The 17,571-nt window shown below is 34.0% G+C and overlaps 1 protein-coding gene across 11 annotated transcripts in view; it reads right to left on the minus strand.

Annotated features, from left to right (window-relative positions):
* Nucleotides 1–17,571, minus strand: part of ATF7IP2 (activating transcription factor 7 interacting protein 2) — a 46,664-nt gene that overhangs the window by 12,373 nt on the left and 16,720 nt on the right. For 8 of the 11 annotated variants that reach the window (XM_032460819.1, XM_032460818.1, XM_032460817.1 and 5 more), the window contains 3 exons: nucleotides 15,456–15,590; nucleotides 14,754–14,852; nucleotides 10,943–11,103 (listed from right to left, as the gene is read on the minus strand). In XM_032460819.1, coding sequence (XP_032316710.1) covers nucleotides 10,943–11,103; nucleotides 14,754–14,852; nucleotides 15,456–15,590 — 395 coding nt within the window. The remainder of the gene's footprint in view (nucleotides 1–10,942; nucleotides 11,104–14,753; nucleotides 14,853–15,455; nucleotides 15,591–17,571) is intronic. The other 3 variants (XM_032460821.1, XM_032460827.1, XM_032460826.1) reach the window with 1 other exon arrangement.

Below are 17,571 nucleotides of genomic sequence, written 5' to 3' on the forward strand. Positions count from 1 at the left end.
CCAGGATGTTTTAATTCTTTGTTTCTGCTTGTTTCTCTCTTCAACTTGGGGGGCGGTAATTTGCTCTATGACCTTACTTCTCTGGTGGATCAAAGAAGAGTTGATTTTTCAGTTTGTTCAGCTTTTCACTTGTTGTTAGTATGGAGTGACGACATCTTACATGCTGGACTAGAAATCTGAAGTCAACTTTGTAGTTTTGAAGTTAAGTCATATATATTTTGGTAATTTTACCTCTAGGAATATCATATTCGTTGATATTATTGTAAACGGCATTAATCTAAAATTTAAAATTCCAACTGTTTGTTGCCCATACATAGAAATACTATGGAGAAATAATATTTTATATATATAACATACACCCACCACATAGCACAGAGGATATACATATATATATACCTCTATATAGGGCACATATATATATATATATGCCCTATATAGAAATACAGTAAAATATTTTATGTTTATCCACATGTTTATAATTTCCAGCACTCTTCATTACTTTACCTTTGCAAAGATCTAAATTTCCGTCTGGTATAATTTTCCTTCTGCGTGAAGAAACTTCTTAAATATTCATTGTAGTGCAGGTCTGCTGCGGACGTACTCTTTCACTTTTTTAGTGAAAAAGTTGTCTTCTCGTACATGTCTGAAAGATACTTTCACTGAGTGTAGAACTGTAGACACTGTAGACAGTTTCTCTTTCAACGATACAGAGATGTCTCTCCTATTTCAGTACTTTAGAGATGTCTTCTCTTCGACATCTCTAAAGTTTAACAGTTTACAGTGAGAATTCTCATCTTATTTTTTGTTCATTTCTATGGAATGTGTCTTTTCTCTCTGGCTGCTTTTAAGATTCTCTTGTCACCATTGACTTTTAACAACATAACATTTGGTTATGATGTACTTTTCCTTTATGCTTCTTCTGCTTAGGTTTGTTAAGCTTTTTGTCTATCTTTCTATTTATGGATATTTTAGAATTTTCATCAAATTTGGAAAAATTTTAGATGTCATAGTTTCCTGTTCTCCTCCCTGCCCCCTGCCTACTGATGACTTCAATGATATATACATATATTATATATATCAGACTGCTTGATACTGTTCTACAGGTCTCTGATGCTCTGTTCATTTTTTGTTAATCTTTTTTCTCCACATGTTCTGTCTCAAGTTTTTATTGCTATTTCACTAATTTTTAAAAAAGCCAGTAATTATCTGTTATTAATCCTGTCCAATGTACTTTTCGCTTTAGTCACTGTCTCATCTCTAGAAGTTTAATTTGGGTCTTTTTTTTTTTTAATCTTCCATTTCTCTCATCATGTTGACATTTTCCTCTATACTGTGGACATGAAGAGTTTTATGCTATTGTCTGCTAAGTCCATCAACCATAGTAATTCCAGGTCAGTTTCTATCATTTCAGTTTTCTCCTTGTTACGGGTTATATTTTTCATACTTTGCACGCATAATTTTTTATTAGATGTTGGACATTGTAAAATTTACACTGTTGGATGATGTTTCATTTCTTCAGAGAGTGCTGGACTTTGTCCTGGCGTGCAGTTAAATCACCCAGGATTAGTTTAACTCCTTTGAGTCCTTTTAGTTTTGTGGGGTAGGTCCACTGCAGTCTTTAGTCTAGGACTAATTTAGCCCCACTACAGCAATACCCATCTAAGGAATCCACTTGTCGTTCCATGATAAGTCTCGTCTTATAGCCAGTGAGAAAGCAAAATGCTCCTGTGCAACCTCCAAGAAATGTTTGGCCGCCTTCTTTTCAATGGTTCTTACCCCAGTCTCTTGCAGTTTCATCCTTTGCACGTATAGATCTATATTCAGCCAATGATACAAGGGGTTCCCTTTGTAAACCTTCAGAGCTCTACCTTTATGCAATTGCCTCTCTTCATTGCTCTGCCTCACAAATTCTAGATAACTCAGACTCCGCAATATCTGATCTAAACACAGCAAGACCACCAGGCTGTTCGGGCTCCTCCCACCCCTGCTCTTCAACCTGGGAAATGCCTCCAGGCAGTAAGCTGGATGATGGCAGGGTGTATTTCATTTGTTTCCTTTCTCATAGGGATCATAGTCTAGTGCTCCCTGTTGAACAATGTTTAAACATAATTCTTTTTTTTAAGTCTCGTTTTCTGGTTGTTTACAGCAAAAGAACAACTCCTATAGCAGTTAAGACTTCATGAACAGAAGATGACATTTCCTACACACTGATTTCCATTTTGTGAAATCAATTGTTTTCATGTACATTTTTTAACAAATATTTAATTCAATCATTTTCTCATATCAAATTTATCAATAAGAGATTCTAACAAAAGCTATTATGTCTAAGTTTAATAAACAAAAAAGGTTCAGATCTAATTTTTATCAATAGTATTTTATTCTTCTGCTCATTTTTGGTCTCTAACAAAACTTACAAAGTTTATTTGTATATACTTTTTTCTACTAGTAATAGTCACATAATGGATGAAAGATTGATACCTATATTTATTTTGTTGCTAAAGTACAAGAAAACTATAACAATTCTTTTCACATGTTCATTATACTATAGTCAAAATCTTTTATCAATCTCAAAATTCATCATTTAATACTTCTATAGTTCTAATGTTTTTAATATTTTTGTTTGCTGCTATAGTACATCAACTATAATGATATTTAGGAGTCTAAGACATTAAGCAGAAAGACTTAAAAAAGCAGAGTTGAATTTTTGGCAATCTCATTGGAATTATGGGCTGAGGAGGTAAGGATTAAGATTTAGAAGCCACCAAGATGGAGAGGCCCAGGTGAGTACTTCAAGCTTTCAGCTAGAATCCATTGAGGGCTACATCTTAAGAGCCAGTGTGAACTAGAGACAAAAGGAGACTTTTCAACAAGCTTCAATTTATATCACTCCCTGAGCAGATTAGGTGACCAGGCCCTTCTCTATCTGCCAGAGGACAGAATAGTATAAATCTTGTCTATAGGAAGATACTATTCAGAGCCTCACTAATTCTTCAAAAATTATCAAGCATGCTAACAAACAGAATCAAATGACTGGAAACTGAGAGAAAAAAAAACATATGTACATATAATCAAGATACTGGAGTTATAAAACAAGGATATTAGAAAAAAACTATGACAAAGTTTTAAGAATATTGAGGGAAAATGGAGAAAATTGTTAAAACCAGATGAAACATTCATCAGAAAAGTATAATCTATAAAAAAAAAAAAAGACTACACTGAAATTAAGAAGAGTCAATTCATATAAAGGCACTATTCATATAAAGGCACTATTATGAAGTTGAAAGACTTGGAATGGGAAAAGATGTTTGTAGTAAATATATCTGACAAAAAAAAAAAAAACAACAAAAAACACTGGCAGTGCAAAAGTAAAACATTCAAAAGTCTTAGAGAAACTTTATGAAAAAAGATACCCAAATGACTAACAAACAGTTGCTTAATTTCATTAGTAGAAAGAAATACAAATGGTAACCAATGAAGCATTCCTCAGAGATATTGTGGGTTCAATTCCAGACTACCACAATATTAAGTGAGTATCTCAACAGAGTGAGTTACATAAATTTTTTGATTTCCTAGTGCATACAGAAATTACGTTTACTATACATACTGTACTGTATGCTATACTACAGTCTATTAAGTGTATAGCAGCATTATTTTTAAAAAAGAGTGTACATACCTTAATTAAAACATAATTATTGCTAAAAAAATATTAACCATCACCCAAGCTTTCAGTAAATTGTACCTAATTGTTTTGCTAGTATATGGCCTTGTGTCGATGTTGACAGTTGGTAACTGATCAGGGTGGTGGTTGTAGAAGGCTGGGGTGGTTGTGGCAATTTATTAAAATAAGATAATGAAATTTGCTGCAGAGATGACTTGTCCTTTCACAAGTGATTGATTTTTCGGTAGTATTCAATGCTGTCTGATAACATTTTACCTACTATAAAACTTCTTTCAAAGTTCGAGTCAATCTTCTCAAGCCCAGCCTCTGCTTTATCAACTAAGTTGATGCTAATATTCTAAATCCTTTGTTGTCATCTCAACAGTCTTCACAGCATCTTCATCAAGAATAGATTCCATCTCAAGAAACCACTCTCTTGGCTTATCTGTTAAAATATTATCATGAGACTACAACAATTCAGTCACATCTTCAGGCTCCACTTCTAATTCTAGTTCTCTTGCTATTTCCACCACATATGCAGTTACTTGAACCCCTCAAAGTCATCCATGAGGGTTAGAATCAATTTCTTCCAAAGTCCTGTTAATGCTGCTATTTTTAACCTCTTCCCATGAATCATGAATGTTCTTCATGGAACCAGATGGTGAATCCTTTCCAAAAGGTTTTCAATTTACTTTGCTCAGAGATCCATTGGAGGAATCACTATCTATGGCAGCTATAGCTTTACAAAATACCTAAAAGAAAGAACTTGAAAGTTGAAATTATCCTTTGATCCATCAGCTGCTGAATGGATGTTGTGTTAGCAGACATGAAAACAACATTAATCTCACTGTACATCTCCATCAGAGCTCTTGGATGACCAGGTACATTGTCAATGAACAGTAAAACTTCGAAAGGAATCTTTTCTGAGCAGAAAGTCTCAACATTCATTTGCGTAAAATATTAGTAATTCAAGCCTGGATGTGCTGTCAGCCAGGCTCTGTGGTTCCATTTATAGAGCACGAAGTAGAGTTAGCATAATTCTTAAGGGCCCTAAGATTTTGTTACAGTAAATGACCACTGGCTTCAACTTAAAAGTCACCAGCTGCATTAACCTCCAGAAAGAGAGTCGGTCTGTCCTTTGAAGTTTTGAAGCCAGCCATTAACTTCTCCTCTGTAGCTACCAGTCCTAGATGGCATCTTCCTGCAATATAAGGTTGTTTCATCTACACTGAAAATCTACTGTTCAGTGCAACCCCTTCATTAACCACCTTTGCTAGATCTTCTGGATAGCTTGCTGCAGCTTCTACATCAGCACTTGCGGTAACTGTCATGTTACCGCTTTTGTATTCTATTTGCTGTCACTAAGTATAGCCCAAGTCAGGAATTAGGCTCCACCTTTTAACAGGAGGAGAACTTATGGGCATATTTTAAAACCATCAACAAAAGAGGCTGTGTGCCTCTCTCTGCTGCCTGCCAGAATATAGGGTGTATTCACTCTGATAAAAGCTAGTATCATTTACAGCCTCCACAATTTTCAATACACAATGTCTAAGATTCAAAGAAAAAATCAGTAGGTGTAAGAAACAGTGCAAAGATGAAAAAGAGTGAACAGACACAGAGCTCAAAGTGACCCAGATATAAGAGTCGTAAGAAATAAATCAGAAAATAACAGTGATTAAAATGTTCAACATGTGGATGACAAGGTGAAGAATTTCACCAGGAGACTTGAATCTATAAAAATGAATCTAATGGGAAGAGGAGACTGGAAAATTTAACAGACTGAAACTAAGAACTCAATACATGAGTTTAACATTTGGATCCAGCTGAAGAGAGAATTAATAAATAGTTTAGTAAAAAATATCCAGACAAAAGCATGAAGAACAAAAAAGACAGAGTGTACAGAGAAGTGTGTAATGGGAATATCAGAAGGAGGAGATAGAATGGTGCAGGAGTATCTAAAAAGATAATAGTGAAGAATTTTCCAAAGATAATGAAACATACAAAGTAACAGATTCAAGAAAAACTATAAGCCCCAATCAGGATGAATTAACTACCCCTGAGCATCATACAGTATACTGGAGAAAACCAAAGATAAGTAGACTATCTTGAAAGCAGTCAGAGAACTACAACCACTATCCTCAAAGAAGGAACAATAAGATCCATCTAACTTTTTAACAGAAATTATAAAAGTCAGAAGACAACATAATGACATCTTGAAAGTGCTGAAAGTAACTTCCAACCTATAATTCACTATCCATGTTAAAGACAAAATGAAGTTATTTCCAGACAAACAGAATTTATCCAGAGAACTAAAACAAACAAACAAACAAATAAATGGAGTTCTTCAGAGAGAAGAAAAATTATCCCAGATGGAAATACAGGAAGAAATGAAGAGCAAAAGAAAGAGTAAATACAGTTGACCCTTGCACACTGAGGGAGTTGGGGTGCCCAACCCCATCACAGTTGAAAATCGAAGTGTAACTTTTGACTCCCCCCAAATCTACTAATAGCCTACTGTTGACCAGAAGCCTTCCTGGTAAGATAAACAGACGATTAACACATATTTTGTATGTTATATGTATTATATACTGTATTCATATAATAAAGTAAGCTAGAGAAAAGAAAATCCTAAGGACGAGAAAATACATTTACAGTACTGTCCTGTATGTATTGATACTGTAAGTTTACATTGTCTGTCAACACGACAAATTGTCTGTCAGTGCCTACCTCAATGTTGTCCTATATGATACAAAAGACCATAGATGCTACATGTGTTATTAAGAGTAGACATCAAAAATGAAAAGAAAATGTGAAAGAACCTGTTTTTATTTAGAGGTACTGTATTTATTGGAAAAAATCCATGTATAAGTGGATCCGAGCAGTTCAAATCTTTGTTATTCAAGTGTCAACTGTATTTGGGTAACACTAAATGAGTGACTGTACAAAGTTATGATATTGTCTTACGAGATTTAAAATAATGTAAAATTTTAAATGCATGAAACAATGCAGAGGAGCAGTAAATAGTTAAAAGTGTTCTAATGTCAAAATTGCCTATAAAATGCTAAAAGCAGCAATTCATATTAGACTCTAATATTAGAGTCAAGAATCTATATCATGATCTTTAGGATAACTTCTAAAGGTACAATAAGAAAGGTATAATTAATGAGGTAATAGAGAATGGGGAAAAAAAATCCCAAAAAAGGCTAAAAATGAGTAGAGAGACAGACAGATAAGGGAAAAGGACCATAAAATAATGGGACAAACAGAAAACAAGTATTAAGATTATAATTATGAAACCACATATATCAGTAAGATTAGACAAACAATCTAAAATTTCTGATTAATAATTATTTTCAAATTGGATTAAAAATACATGTTCAGCCGAATAATTACAAACCTAGCATCCATGTAGCCACTACTCAGACAAATACATTTTAAATTATCAGCACTTCAGAAACCCATGTGCCTCTATCCTGAATCATAAATCCCCTCCATAAATAGCATTTATGGTAATAATTTCCTTGTTTTACTCTTTAGATTGATGATGTAGCTTTGAATTCCTAAATGATATACTTTTTGCTGGCTATTTTTAAACTTCCTTGGAATAGAATCATAGTATTCCTTGCATCTGCTTTTCAATGATATTTTTTGTGGGAGTAACTTATACTGTCACATATAACTGTAGTTCTTTTGTTTTCATTAACATACAGAATTCCACTGTATGGATTTACAGCAATTATTTTTCTTTTCCACATGGATGGACAGCTTTTTCCTTCTGGTTTTCGGCTATTATGAAAAATGCTGCTAATAAACTTTCCTATATATATGTCCTACTGCACATGTGTACATGTCTCTAGCTAGGGTACATATCAAGGAATGAAACTGCTAGGTCAAAGGATATTTAGATCTTCAATTATTTCTAGGTAATACCAAATTTTTCTAAACTACTATGCCAATTTACTCACCCAACAACAAAATATTAAATAAAACCAATTCCCTTTATTTCAAAACCTCACCAATACCTGGTATTGTCAGATTTTTTAAATGTTTTACTTTTCCTTACCTGATATGAAATGGTATCTCACTGTGGTTTTAATTTGCATTTCCCTGATTACTAGTGAAGATGAGCACCTTTTCATATGTTTACTGGCCATTTGGAATTCCTCTTTTGAGAAGTAGATGTACTTTGGCCCATTTTTCTTTTGCATTATCTGGCTTTTACTCATTGATTTGTTGAAGTTCTTTATATTTACTCTGGGTACTAGTCCTTTATAGGTTATATGTGCTGTGAGTATCTTCTCCCATTCCATGGCCTGTCTTCCACTATCTTTATAGTGCCTTTTGAGAAAAGAAGTTTCTAATTTTAATGTGGTAAAATTGATCAGTTTTTTCTTTTATGGCAAGGGCATTTGTGTCTTAATAAATCTTTCTTTATCCGAAGTTCATGAAGACATTCTGTGTTACCTTCTGAGAGCTTTATAATTTCCCTCTAGATATTTAGTTCCTTAATTCACAAAAGACTGATGTATAGCCTGACACAGGGATCCAATTCTTTCATATTTCCCCCAATATGAATAGCACCATTTACTAAAAGTCAATTATTTCCCAAATGATCTGCCATACAGTCTTCAACACACATCACATATGCATATATGCATGGGTTTCTGGACTCTCTGTTACACGGCTCTATTTGTCTAGCACTTGCCAATATCACATGATCCTAATTACTGCAGTTTCATAATGTCCTGACATATGATGGTACATTCCTTCCATCTTGTTTCTCTACCTAAAGGGTATCTTGGCCTCTCAACCCACAGTATTTACATATACATTTTAGAATCAAATCAGCTTGTCAAGTTCCATAAAATTATATACCGGGAAACTGACTGAAATTGTACTCTATAAATTAATTTGAACAAAAGTAAAAACATTTTCTAATATTGCATTGTCCAAACCATATACATAGTACGTTTCTCCAATGAATTCTTCTTTGATATCTCAAAGTTTTGTTATTTTCTTCAGTTATTACATGCCTTGTTAATTGTATTTCTAGGTACTTGATATGTCTGATGCTATCACAACACTATTAGATGTTTATAAATTTCTTATTTCCTAATTGCTCGTATCTCGTATATAGGAATACAACTGATTCCTTATATATTTGAGTTTGGCAATCTTGCTGAACTCTTATCAATCCTAATAATTTATCTGTAAGTTCCTTTGGATTTCCTACATACATGCCCCCAATCAGCTAAGAATAGTAATATTTACTGCTCCTTCTTTTCGACTCTTTTACATTTTTCTTTTTTTAATTTTTATTTTTTTGCATTAGCCAAGATATCCAGTATAGCATTAAAGTGGCAACAGCAGGTATCCTTCCATTTTTATCTCAGAGGGAATATTTCCAATATTTCACTATCAAATTCTTTTTTAGGGCTTTTGCAGATATTCTTTATCAGATTAAGGAAGTCACCGCCTATTCCAAGTCTGCTAAAAATTGTGCTTTTAATCATAAACAGATACTTTATCAGATCCTACATCTATGTTGAGCTGATGATGATTCTTCTCCTCGCACATTACGTAAGTTGACTTTTTCTTGTAAACTAACATGGCAGCATTCTTGGAACAAACTCAGCTTTTATAGATTTTTGAATTTGGTTTACGAGTTTCTTGTTTAGGATATCTGCATCTATTCCATGGGTAAAACTGTAATTTTCCATTTCTGTAAAGGTTTTAAATTGATTTTATTATCAGAGTATCATTTTTACTAAATTTCAGTATCTAGCCTCATAAAATGAGGAATAATCCCTCTTTTTTTATTCTTTGGGATAGTTTATTTAAAATTGGTATTGTTTCTTCCTTAAATGTTTTATAAAACTCACCACTGAACCTACCCATCAGGGTCAAGTTACACAGTTGTGACACATATTCTCACACTCACCAGGGGCTGACAGTGCTGCCTGAAATGGTTTCATAAATTGCACATTCTTCCTTCATTACAGAGCACAAGGTGAACTGTTCATGTTACAGATATAAGCCACTGATATTAACATAGCAGTCTATAAATTACTCTTTTAATCATGTCTTCACTTTTTCACTTCCATCAACAATATTTTATTTTTCTTTTTTGTTACTTTATGAGTTTCAGCACAAGTATCAATAAGTGGTAACAACAAACACTCACTGAAATGTGATTCTTCTCTTTGACAACTAAGTAAATGCCTTCTTCATAACAGCTTCCTGTTCAAAACTAAAATGCAGGCCTCAGTATCATGGAATATTAGGATTTCTTCTGAAGAGTCAGCACTGCACGTAAATTCCCAAATACCAAGAATCTCCTATAAATGGTGAGGATTCGTAATGCTTCTCCTTTGTTTTATAGCATCCTTGAGCATGCGTAGTGATTTGGGGGAAAGGGTGGTGTTCTTCAAACAATGACCACCGTTTAATTCACTTGTTTTTGGCTACATATTTTATATATATATATATATATTATATATATATGTATATATATATAGCCTCTTTTTAAAAGCTGAGGTATAATTTAACATATAAAAGCAAAATCATAGGACATTTTAATGAGTGAGTGTTAAGAATAAATAAATAATACTATAAAGCTCCAAAACTGTTGAGAATCACCAGTGAAAAGAATTCATTAAAATTTCTCCCATCCCCACACCCCCTGACCCTTGAATATCAATCCAGGCTAGGATTTATCAATCATGTTTCTTTGTTAAACTAAACTACTTCTTCCCTGTCAGCCCCAAATCTTTTACTAGACTAGATTGGAGGTTAGGTGCCTCAGCTGCTTTGTGATCAACTAGACGAATAAGTTAACCTGTTCACCGTAATTTGAAGTTATCATGATACTACTTTCAACATGCAGGGAACTAATTTTAGACACCTTTTTCCTAGTCTTACTCTTCTGTGTAGTTTTTTAAAACCACTGTTTCATAGGGCTGTGAGTCTTCCATGTATAGAAGTAGAAACTACTGGAGTGATCTAGTTGATCACTCCAGTTGTCAAACCAAAGATGGAAAGCATCACAGTGAAAAACCTGATCACCTAACCAACTTAAAATTTTATTTAGTACTGTTAAAACGACAATAAAAGCTTTAGAGAACCAATTCCATTCCTCCATAATGGACAAAATAGTGTTCATATAAATATGAAGCTTTAAGCTATTTTAATTTAAGCTTTAAGCTTAATTGAGAAAAAGAGTATCTGTGTTTACAAACATATATTTAGATTAGTAAGTTTATGCATTTCTATAGAAAAGCCTACCTTTCAGAAACAGCCTCATTATGATCCTGTGATAAATTAATCTTTTCACTTGCTTTTTCTGAAGAGTTAGAAGGTTCAGAGTTCACAGAAGTCTTTCTTTCCTGTGGACTATTAACTGACTCTGGATTCTTATTCAAATTCATAGTCTCTGAATTTGCAACCTGTTAATTGAGTGAGGAAAAAGCAGTTGAGGGGAAGATTACCAACTGTGCTCTTCCACACAAAATTGCTGACAGGTAGAATTTCATTTGGAAAATATTCTCGCATACATATGGCAAAACATATATTAAATTCTATCTGTTTCAATGGCTGATGATCATGTTTACAGTTACTCTGCCAAAATGAATTTTTTAAAATATTTCAAAGAAATGAAAATAATGATAGCACAAATCAACTTCCTGGCTTAAAAGGAAAGAAGGAAAAACAAATACCTAAGTAGTTACGAGACAGGAGGGAAGGGGGCAGGGCACAACCATGAAAAGAATGACATAGCCATTGAGGATAGGACATAAACTGATTAGAACCAACTAGGCCCAAGATGGTGGAAGGTTTGACTTCCAGGAGCACGCGAGCCTCATTACAGGCTCACTGTAATACATGAGCACACTAAATGGCACACCCACTGGCACCATAAAAGGCTGAAAAGTGGGCAATGGCCCAATTCCTGGAAATCCTTGTTCCTTCCCCAAAATAGCTGGAATAATCCACTTGTTAGTGAATGAAATTACCTAGTGATAAAAACTAACCCACCCCCACAACCTGGGGCCACTCTCCCTTCCGAGATAGATCACTTTCTATTCATGGAATGTGTATGTCTCTAAATAAACTTGTCCTCACTTTACTATGGCTCGCTCTTTAATTCTTTTCTGCAGGAAGCCAAAGACCCTCACTTGGCTAGGTGAGTCCCAGGGACTCACCCGAGACATGGGACATGAACATCGTCTTGTGCCCCATTTTCCTGCAACTCTTCAACAACATTTTAATCCTATTATACTAAGTTTAAGGAACTAAAAAATATTAGACTTTAACAAGGAGACTTTCACTTTTGCTATACTTTTAATAAGACTGAAGACCAGAAATGAATCAATTTTCCAACTTGCTCTTCTAGTTGATGAGTTTTGGACAGCTTCAGAATTTCCCAAATGAAATCCTGGTTCCTTTGAATAGTTTCTCCTTCAATTTACTTCTTCTCCCTCACATTTTACTATAATAAGCACGAAATCAAGCCAAACCTCCAACACTGCTCAAAATTCTCATCAACCTTATAAAAATCCAAGTTTGTCACTTACAAATTCTGCTCACTGCTGGTCACATTTCAGCTAAGCTTCCTGCCACTGTGTAACAAGAATCTCCTTTCCTCCCCAATTTCCAGTAGCACATTCCTCATTTGAGTCCTCACCAACAATGCTTTTAAATGTCCATATTTCTACCAACAGTCTGTTTATGAAGATTTAGGTATTCTCTTAGACTATATAGTGTTTCTCTAAGGTGTTCTGCATTTCTGAGCCCTCACCTGCAGTCTTTAACATCTATATTTCAACTAAGCCTGTTCAAGGCAATCTAGGCTTTTGAAAATCATGCTCCTCAATATTCTACCAGCCTCTACCACTCCAAATCCACTTGCACATTTTTTAGGTATTTGTTACAGCTACACCCCATACTTTCTGGTACCACATTCTGTATCAGTTTCTTGATGCTGCTATAACAAATTACTACAAACTGGGTGGTTTAAAACAACAGAAATTAATTTTGTCATACTTCTGGGAAGCCATAAGTTTGAAACCAATTTCATTAAGATCACATTGTCAACAGGGCTGCATCCTTTCTGGAGGCTTCAGGGGAGAATCTGTTTCCTTTTTTTCCAGCTTCTAGAAGCTGCCAGCATTCCTTGGCTCATAGCTGCTGCCTCCATCTTCAGTGTAATCATTCCAACCTCTGCTTTCATTGCCCTATTTCCATTTTCTGTCTTTGACTTTGTTGACCCTTTTAATAAAGCCCCTGTGATTATATTGAGCCTACCAGGATAATCTTCCCATCTACAAGCTTCTTTTACCATGTAAAGTAAAATACTCACAGGTTCTAAGCATTAGAACATGGACATCTTTGGGGCCATGATTTACCACCACCAATCTTGACACATTTAGCATAGAAGTACTATTTATAGAATACTACCCCCAATACTCTTGTCAAGTGTACAGGGAACGTTCACCAAGGGAAAGCTTATCTTGGGCTATAAAGTAAGTATTAATAATTCTCAAGACTAAAATTTTACACAGTATGTTCTCTGACCAAAATTAAATTAGATATCAATAAAAATACGATACCTAGAAAAATGTTTGAAAATTAAACATACACTTCCAAATAACCCATTTGGGGTCAAAGAACACCACCACAACGAAAGTTAGAAATTATTTTGAACTGATGGAAAACAAAAATACTATATAATACAGATTATATTAAGAAGATGCTTAGAAGGTACTTAGAAAAAGCAGTGCTTAGAAGGATATTTATAGCGTTAAATGTTTTCTAGAAGAAAAGGTTAAAAATCAATGCTGCTTCTCACTTAAGAAGCTGGAAAAAGAAAAAATTGAATCCAAAGCCTGATTAAGAGAAAAAGGAAACATAGATTATACTAGTATCAGAAATGAAATAGAGATCAATGAAATGAAATTTATTGATCACTACAGATCAATAAATATTAAAAGGACAAGGGAATTTTTATCAATAACTGTATGCCAAAAAATTCAACAACCTAGATAGAATGGACAAATTCCTTGCTAAGATAACTTACAAAATTAATACACAAAGTGAAGTAGAAAAATTGCTATATACCTAATAAAGAATTACATTTTCAGGAAAAAGTCTTTCTACAAAGAAAGCCCCTTGCCCAGAAAGTTTTCAGAGGTGGATTCTATCAAACATTTAAGGAAATAATAAAAACCTTAACACAAATTTTCAAAGAACAGGGAAGGAAATGCTTCTCAAATGATTTTTTGAGGCTAGCACAAATATGATAACAAAACGGTATAAGGACACTACAAGAAAAAAATTCAGTAAATGTACACTGAAGATTATTTTAAATGTTATATAAAAATATAAACAGATACTAAACTCTGTTTAATGATACTCATGCTGAAATATTTTGAAAGTGTACACTGCAAAGTGTATTCCGATACAAAATACATTAGTACTTATGAATGTACCCAATATAAAGATGACTTAGGACAAGACTAGACTGACAGATATATGACAAAAATAAATATATTAAAACAGTAAAGGAGGAGAGGGCATAGCTTAGTGGTAGAGTGTGTGCCTAGCATGCACAGGGTCCAAGGTTCAATCCCCAGTACCTCCATAAAAAAATCCAAAACCTAATTATCTCTCCCCCCAAAGTAAAAAATTAAATTAAAAAAAAAGAATCTGCATAAGCAAGTACAGATGTAGAACACTTTGGGAAAAAAAAGCAATAAAGGTCGTCTAGGCACTGATGATACAAGTGTTCACTGTAAAATTCTTTCAGCTTTCCTATGTGTGTCCGAAACTTTTCATCACAACAAAATGGTGGGAAGAGAGGCAGTCCAGGCAATCACAAATCATTTCTCTACTCACTTAATAAAAGAAATACAAATGGTATTTACTTTTTGCTACCTGAGGGTATCTTCTCCAGAGATAAGAGTAATAGAAATGTTCCAAGTATAAGTTTATTGTCTTTTAAACTTCCTATCTTTGGAAATACATTCCATCCTTACAATCCAACTACTTACAATGTGAGTCAAGTAAGTTATTAAAACTCCTATATGTTTATACTAACCTTACAGGCTATGTTACTGGATACCACGTTTGGTTCCAAACAATTCCTTTGTGACAACAATACCCTTTTAATACGTCTTTGAAGTTTTGTTATTTTTGCCTAGAAGAGAAAAGCAAATAAATACAAAGCCAGAGTACCAAATAATATGTCATACAGAGATGGAGAGAAAGCTAGTTGCCAATGTAGTTTTGTGAGACTTAGGTATCCACCCAAATAAATGAGAAATTCTTATGTAAGCCAAATATTTAAATCAGGTTTTATGCTAGTATAAGACATTCAAGAATGGAAGATAAAACAATTAAATTTCTAACTGGTCTACAATAAACTGAATGTTGGTAGAAACACCAATCAGCAAGTAACTCTAGAAGGGTAAAACAAAACAAAAAACTTTGGGGAAAAAACAAGCACTTGAAACAGGTTGTACAAGCTCTAATACAGAATACATTTTGAATGAAAAGAAACTGCTTATATAATCAAGCCTGTCAATTGACACAGAATGGCTGATAGTTCTACAATTATTTCTCAAGGGCCAATATTGCTGAGATATAATAAATTCTATTACCTATTGTATAGCACATCAAGCTTGTGGCCAGAGATCAGATGTGGTCCACTTTTATTGTTTTTTTCTTTCCTAACATGTAAAATATTAAATTCTACTTTTTAAAAGGACTCACATGAAATCAAATGAATTTAGAAACTTACGAAGAGTTCACCAGCTATTGCTTCATGTTTATTCCTGCACTGTGTCTTCCCAATGCGTTCAGTCAGTTCTTTCAGTTTGTTATCAAATAGTTTGTAATTTATACTACAGATCTCCTGTTGAATCAAATGTCTGACCTAGAATTTTAAAATAAAAACCAAAACACCCCATGTTTCAAATTTAAAAGAAATTTTATCTCCTACTTCTTAAAAACAGCTTTGCTCTTTTTTTGGATTTACTGTAATCAATAAAATATACTTTATGTTTTTATGTTTATATTTATGTTACTATACCAGTAAGCTTTATAAAAGTTAAATATCAAATTCAATAGAACACATCTAACATTTAAATAAATAGGTAAGTTAGAAATTAAATTTATTCTCCTAGTGCTAATTTTAGTTTCCTATAGTTTCAGTTGAATTCCATAATACAAATTAAAGGAACAATAAAAGCCTATATATACCCCATTTATAGTTTCTAAAGACCGTAACTGAAACCTAGTATTCCATAAAAAGAAATTTCACTCATCTGAAAACCAGAACCCATTGAAAACAGCTGGTTGATCTGCAGTAGTTATACAGCAATTTTGAAAATTTGAGACTTGACCCTGTCATTAACAAGCTATATGATCTCTGGGAAGTCACAACACCTCTGGAGCTTCATTTTCCTTGCGCACAAATCGGCAGATGTCATACAATGTTGCACAATGACGCTCATAGGATTTTTATAAGAACATGAAAAGATAACATGCATAAAAGCTCCATAAAATGGAAAACACTGAATTGTAGGAAATAAATATGTACGGTTATCTCCTTTACTTTAGTTTTTTTGGGGTGGGGAGGGTGTCTCCTTTATTGTTAAAACTGAAGAAGCCAGGGACAATTATGTGACTAATGCTATCTGGCACAATGCAAGCTGTTCTATTAGACTGCAGTAAGTTAGCACATGAAACATTAATGCATTTCATTATCTGGCTGGTTTTTTTAAGATAGACTGGCCTATTTTCAGGGAGCATAATTCATCTCAATGCCCACTGATATGAACAGCTCTGCTGAGGGATACATTCAGAAATATCCACTGTAGTTTTTTGCTCAATGTGTATCCTCCTTTAAGCAACTTTCATAACAGACTAGACAGTCTCTCTTAATAATAAAACCTGTCATGATATATTTATTTATTAATATTTACATCTTTCCCCTAATATCTTCCTTCTTGGTGCTCAAAATTGGAACACACAGATTCTATGATAAACTCTTTTTATACTGATATCATCTGGATGATTAGTCCTATTCAGTAATTTGATAATCCCCAAGGTTTTTCCTTTTCATTCCCAATTGATCGTGCTCTTCAACATTATCATCTACTTATTCTTTCTGCAATGCTTCAGTATTTCTTCACTGGTTTCTCAACATTATTAGATTATGGTTGTCATTTTTACTCTCATAATTTTCAAGCAATTGATTAAGTCAATAACTGCTCAACATATATGTATTATGTAAATAAATGCTCAGACACTCATACTATTTTTACTGACAGCTATTACCTGTCACCCATGTGTGGTTTTTATGGATCACTGCATGTTTGCCGGTCCACTGCCTGGGGTCAATATGTGAAGCTCATACCCAGATGAACCTTGGAAAAACAAATCTAACTGTTTTGAATGGAAATAGTTTTGCTAACAAGAAAAAGCCACACAGTGTTCATCAAACTTCTCTGGTGAGGAAGAATCACATGGGATACTTGTTAAAATCACGAATTCCTAGGCCCTACCCTGGATTTGCCAAACAATTTCCTGGAAGGGGACCTGGAAAGTGGCGTATTTAACAGGCACCACTAAGGATTCTTATCAGGTAAGTCTGAGAAAAAAAGAAGTCTAAAACAACAGTCTTCAACTGCTACTGAGCTCAAGAAACTACAATTTAAACAAGTACGCCTGGTGATTCAGATGGAGGCAGGCTCTCAAAACTTATTTTGGATTAACTGCCCATCAAGGGGTGATTCCTCTAGTGTAGAGTAGACATTTGTTCTCATTTAGTGCTGATGTTCTTTATACAGAAGGAAGACACAATAATCTCCACCAAATACCTCATACATATCTTCTGCTGATGGTAATGTGTC

This window comes from Camelus ferus, chromosome 18 (genome assembly GCF_009834535.1).
Source record: "Camelus ferus isolate YT-003-E chromosome 18, BCGSAC_Cfer_1.0, whole genome shotgun sequence".
Taxonomy (NCBI): Eukaryota; Metazoa; Chordata; class Mammalia; order Artiodactyla; family Camelidae; genus Camelus; species Camelus ferus.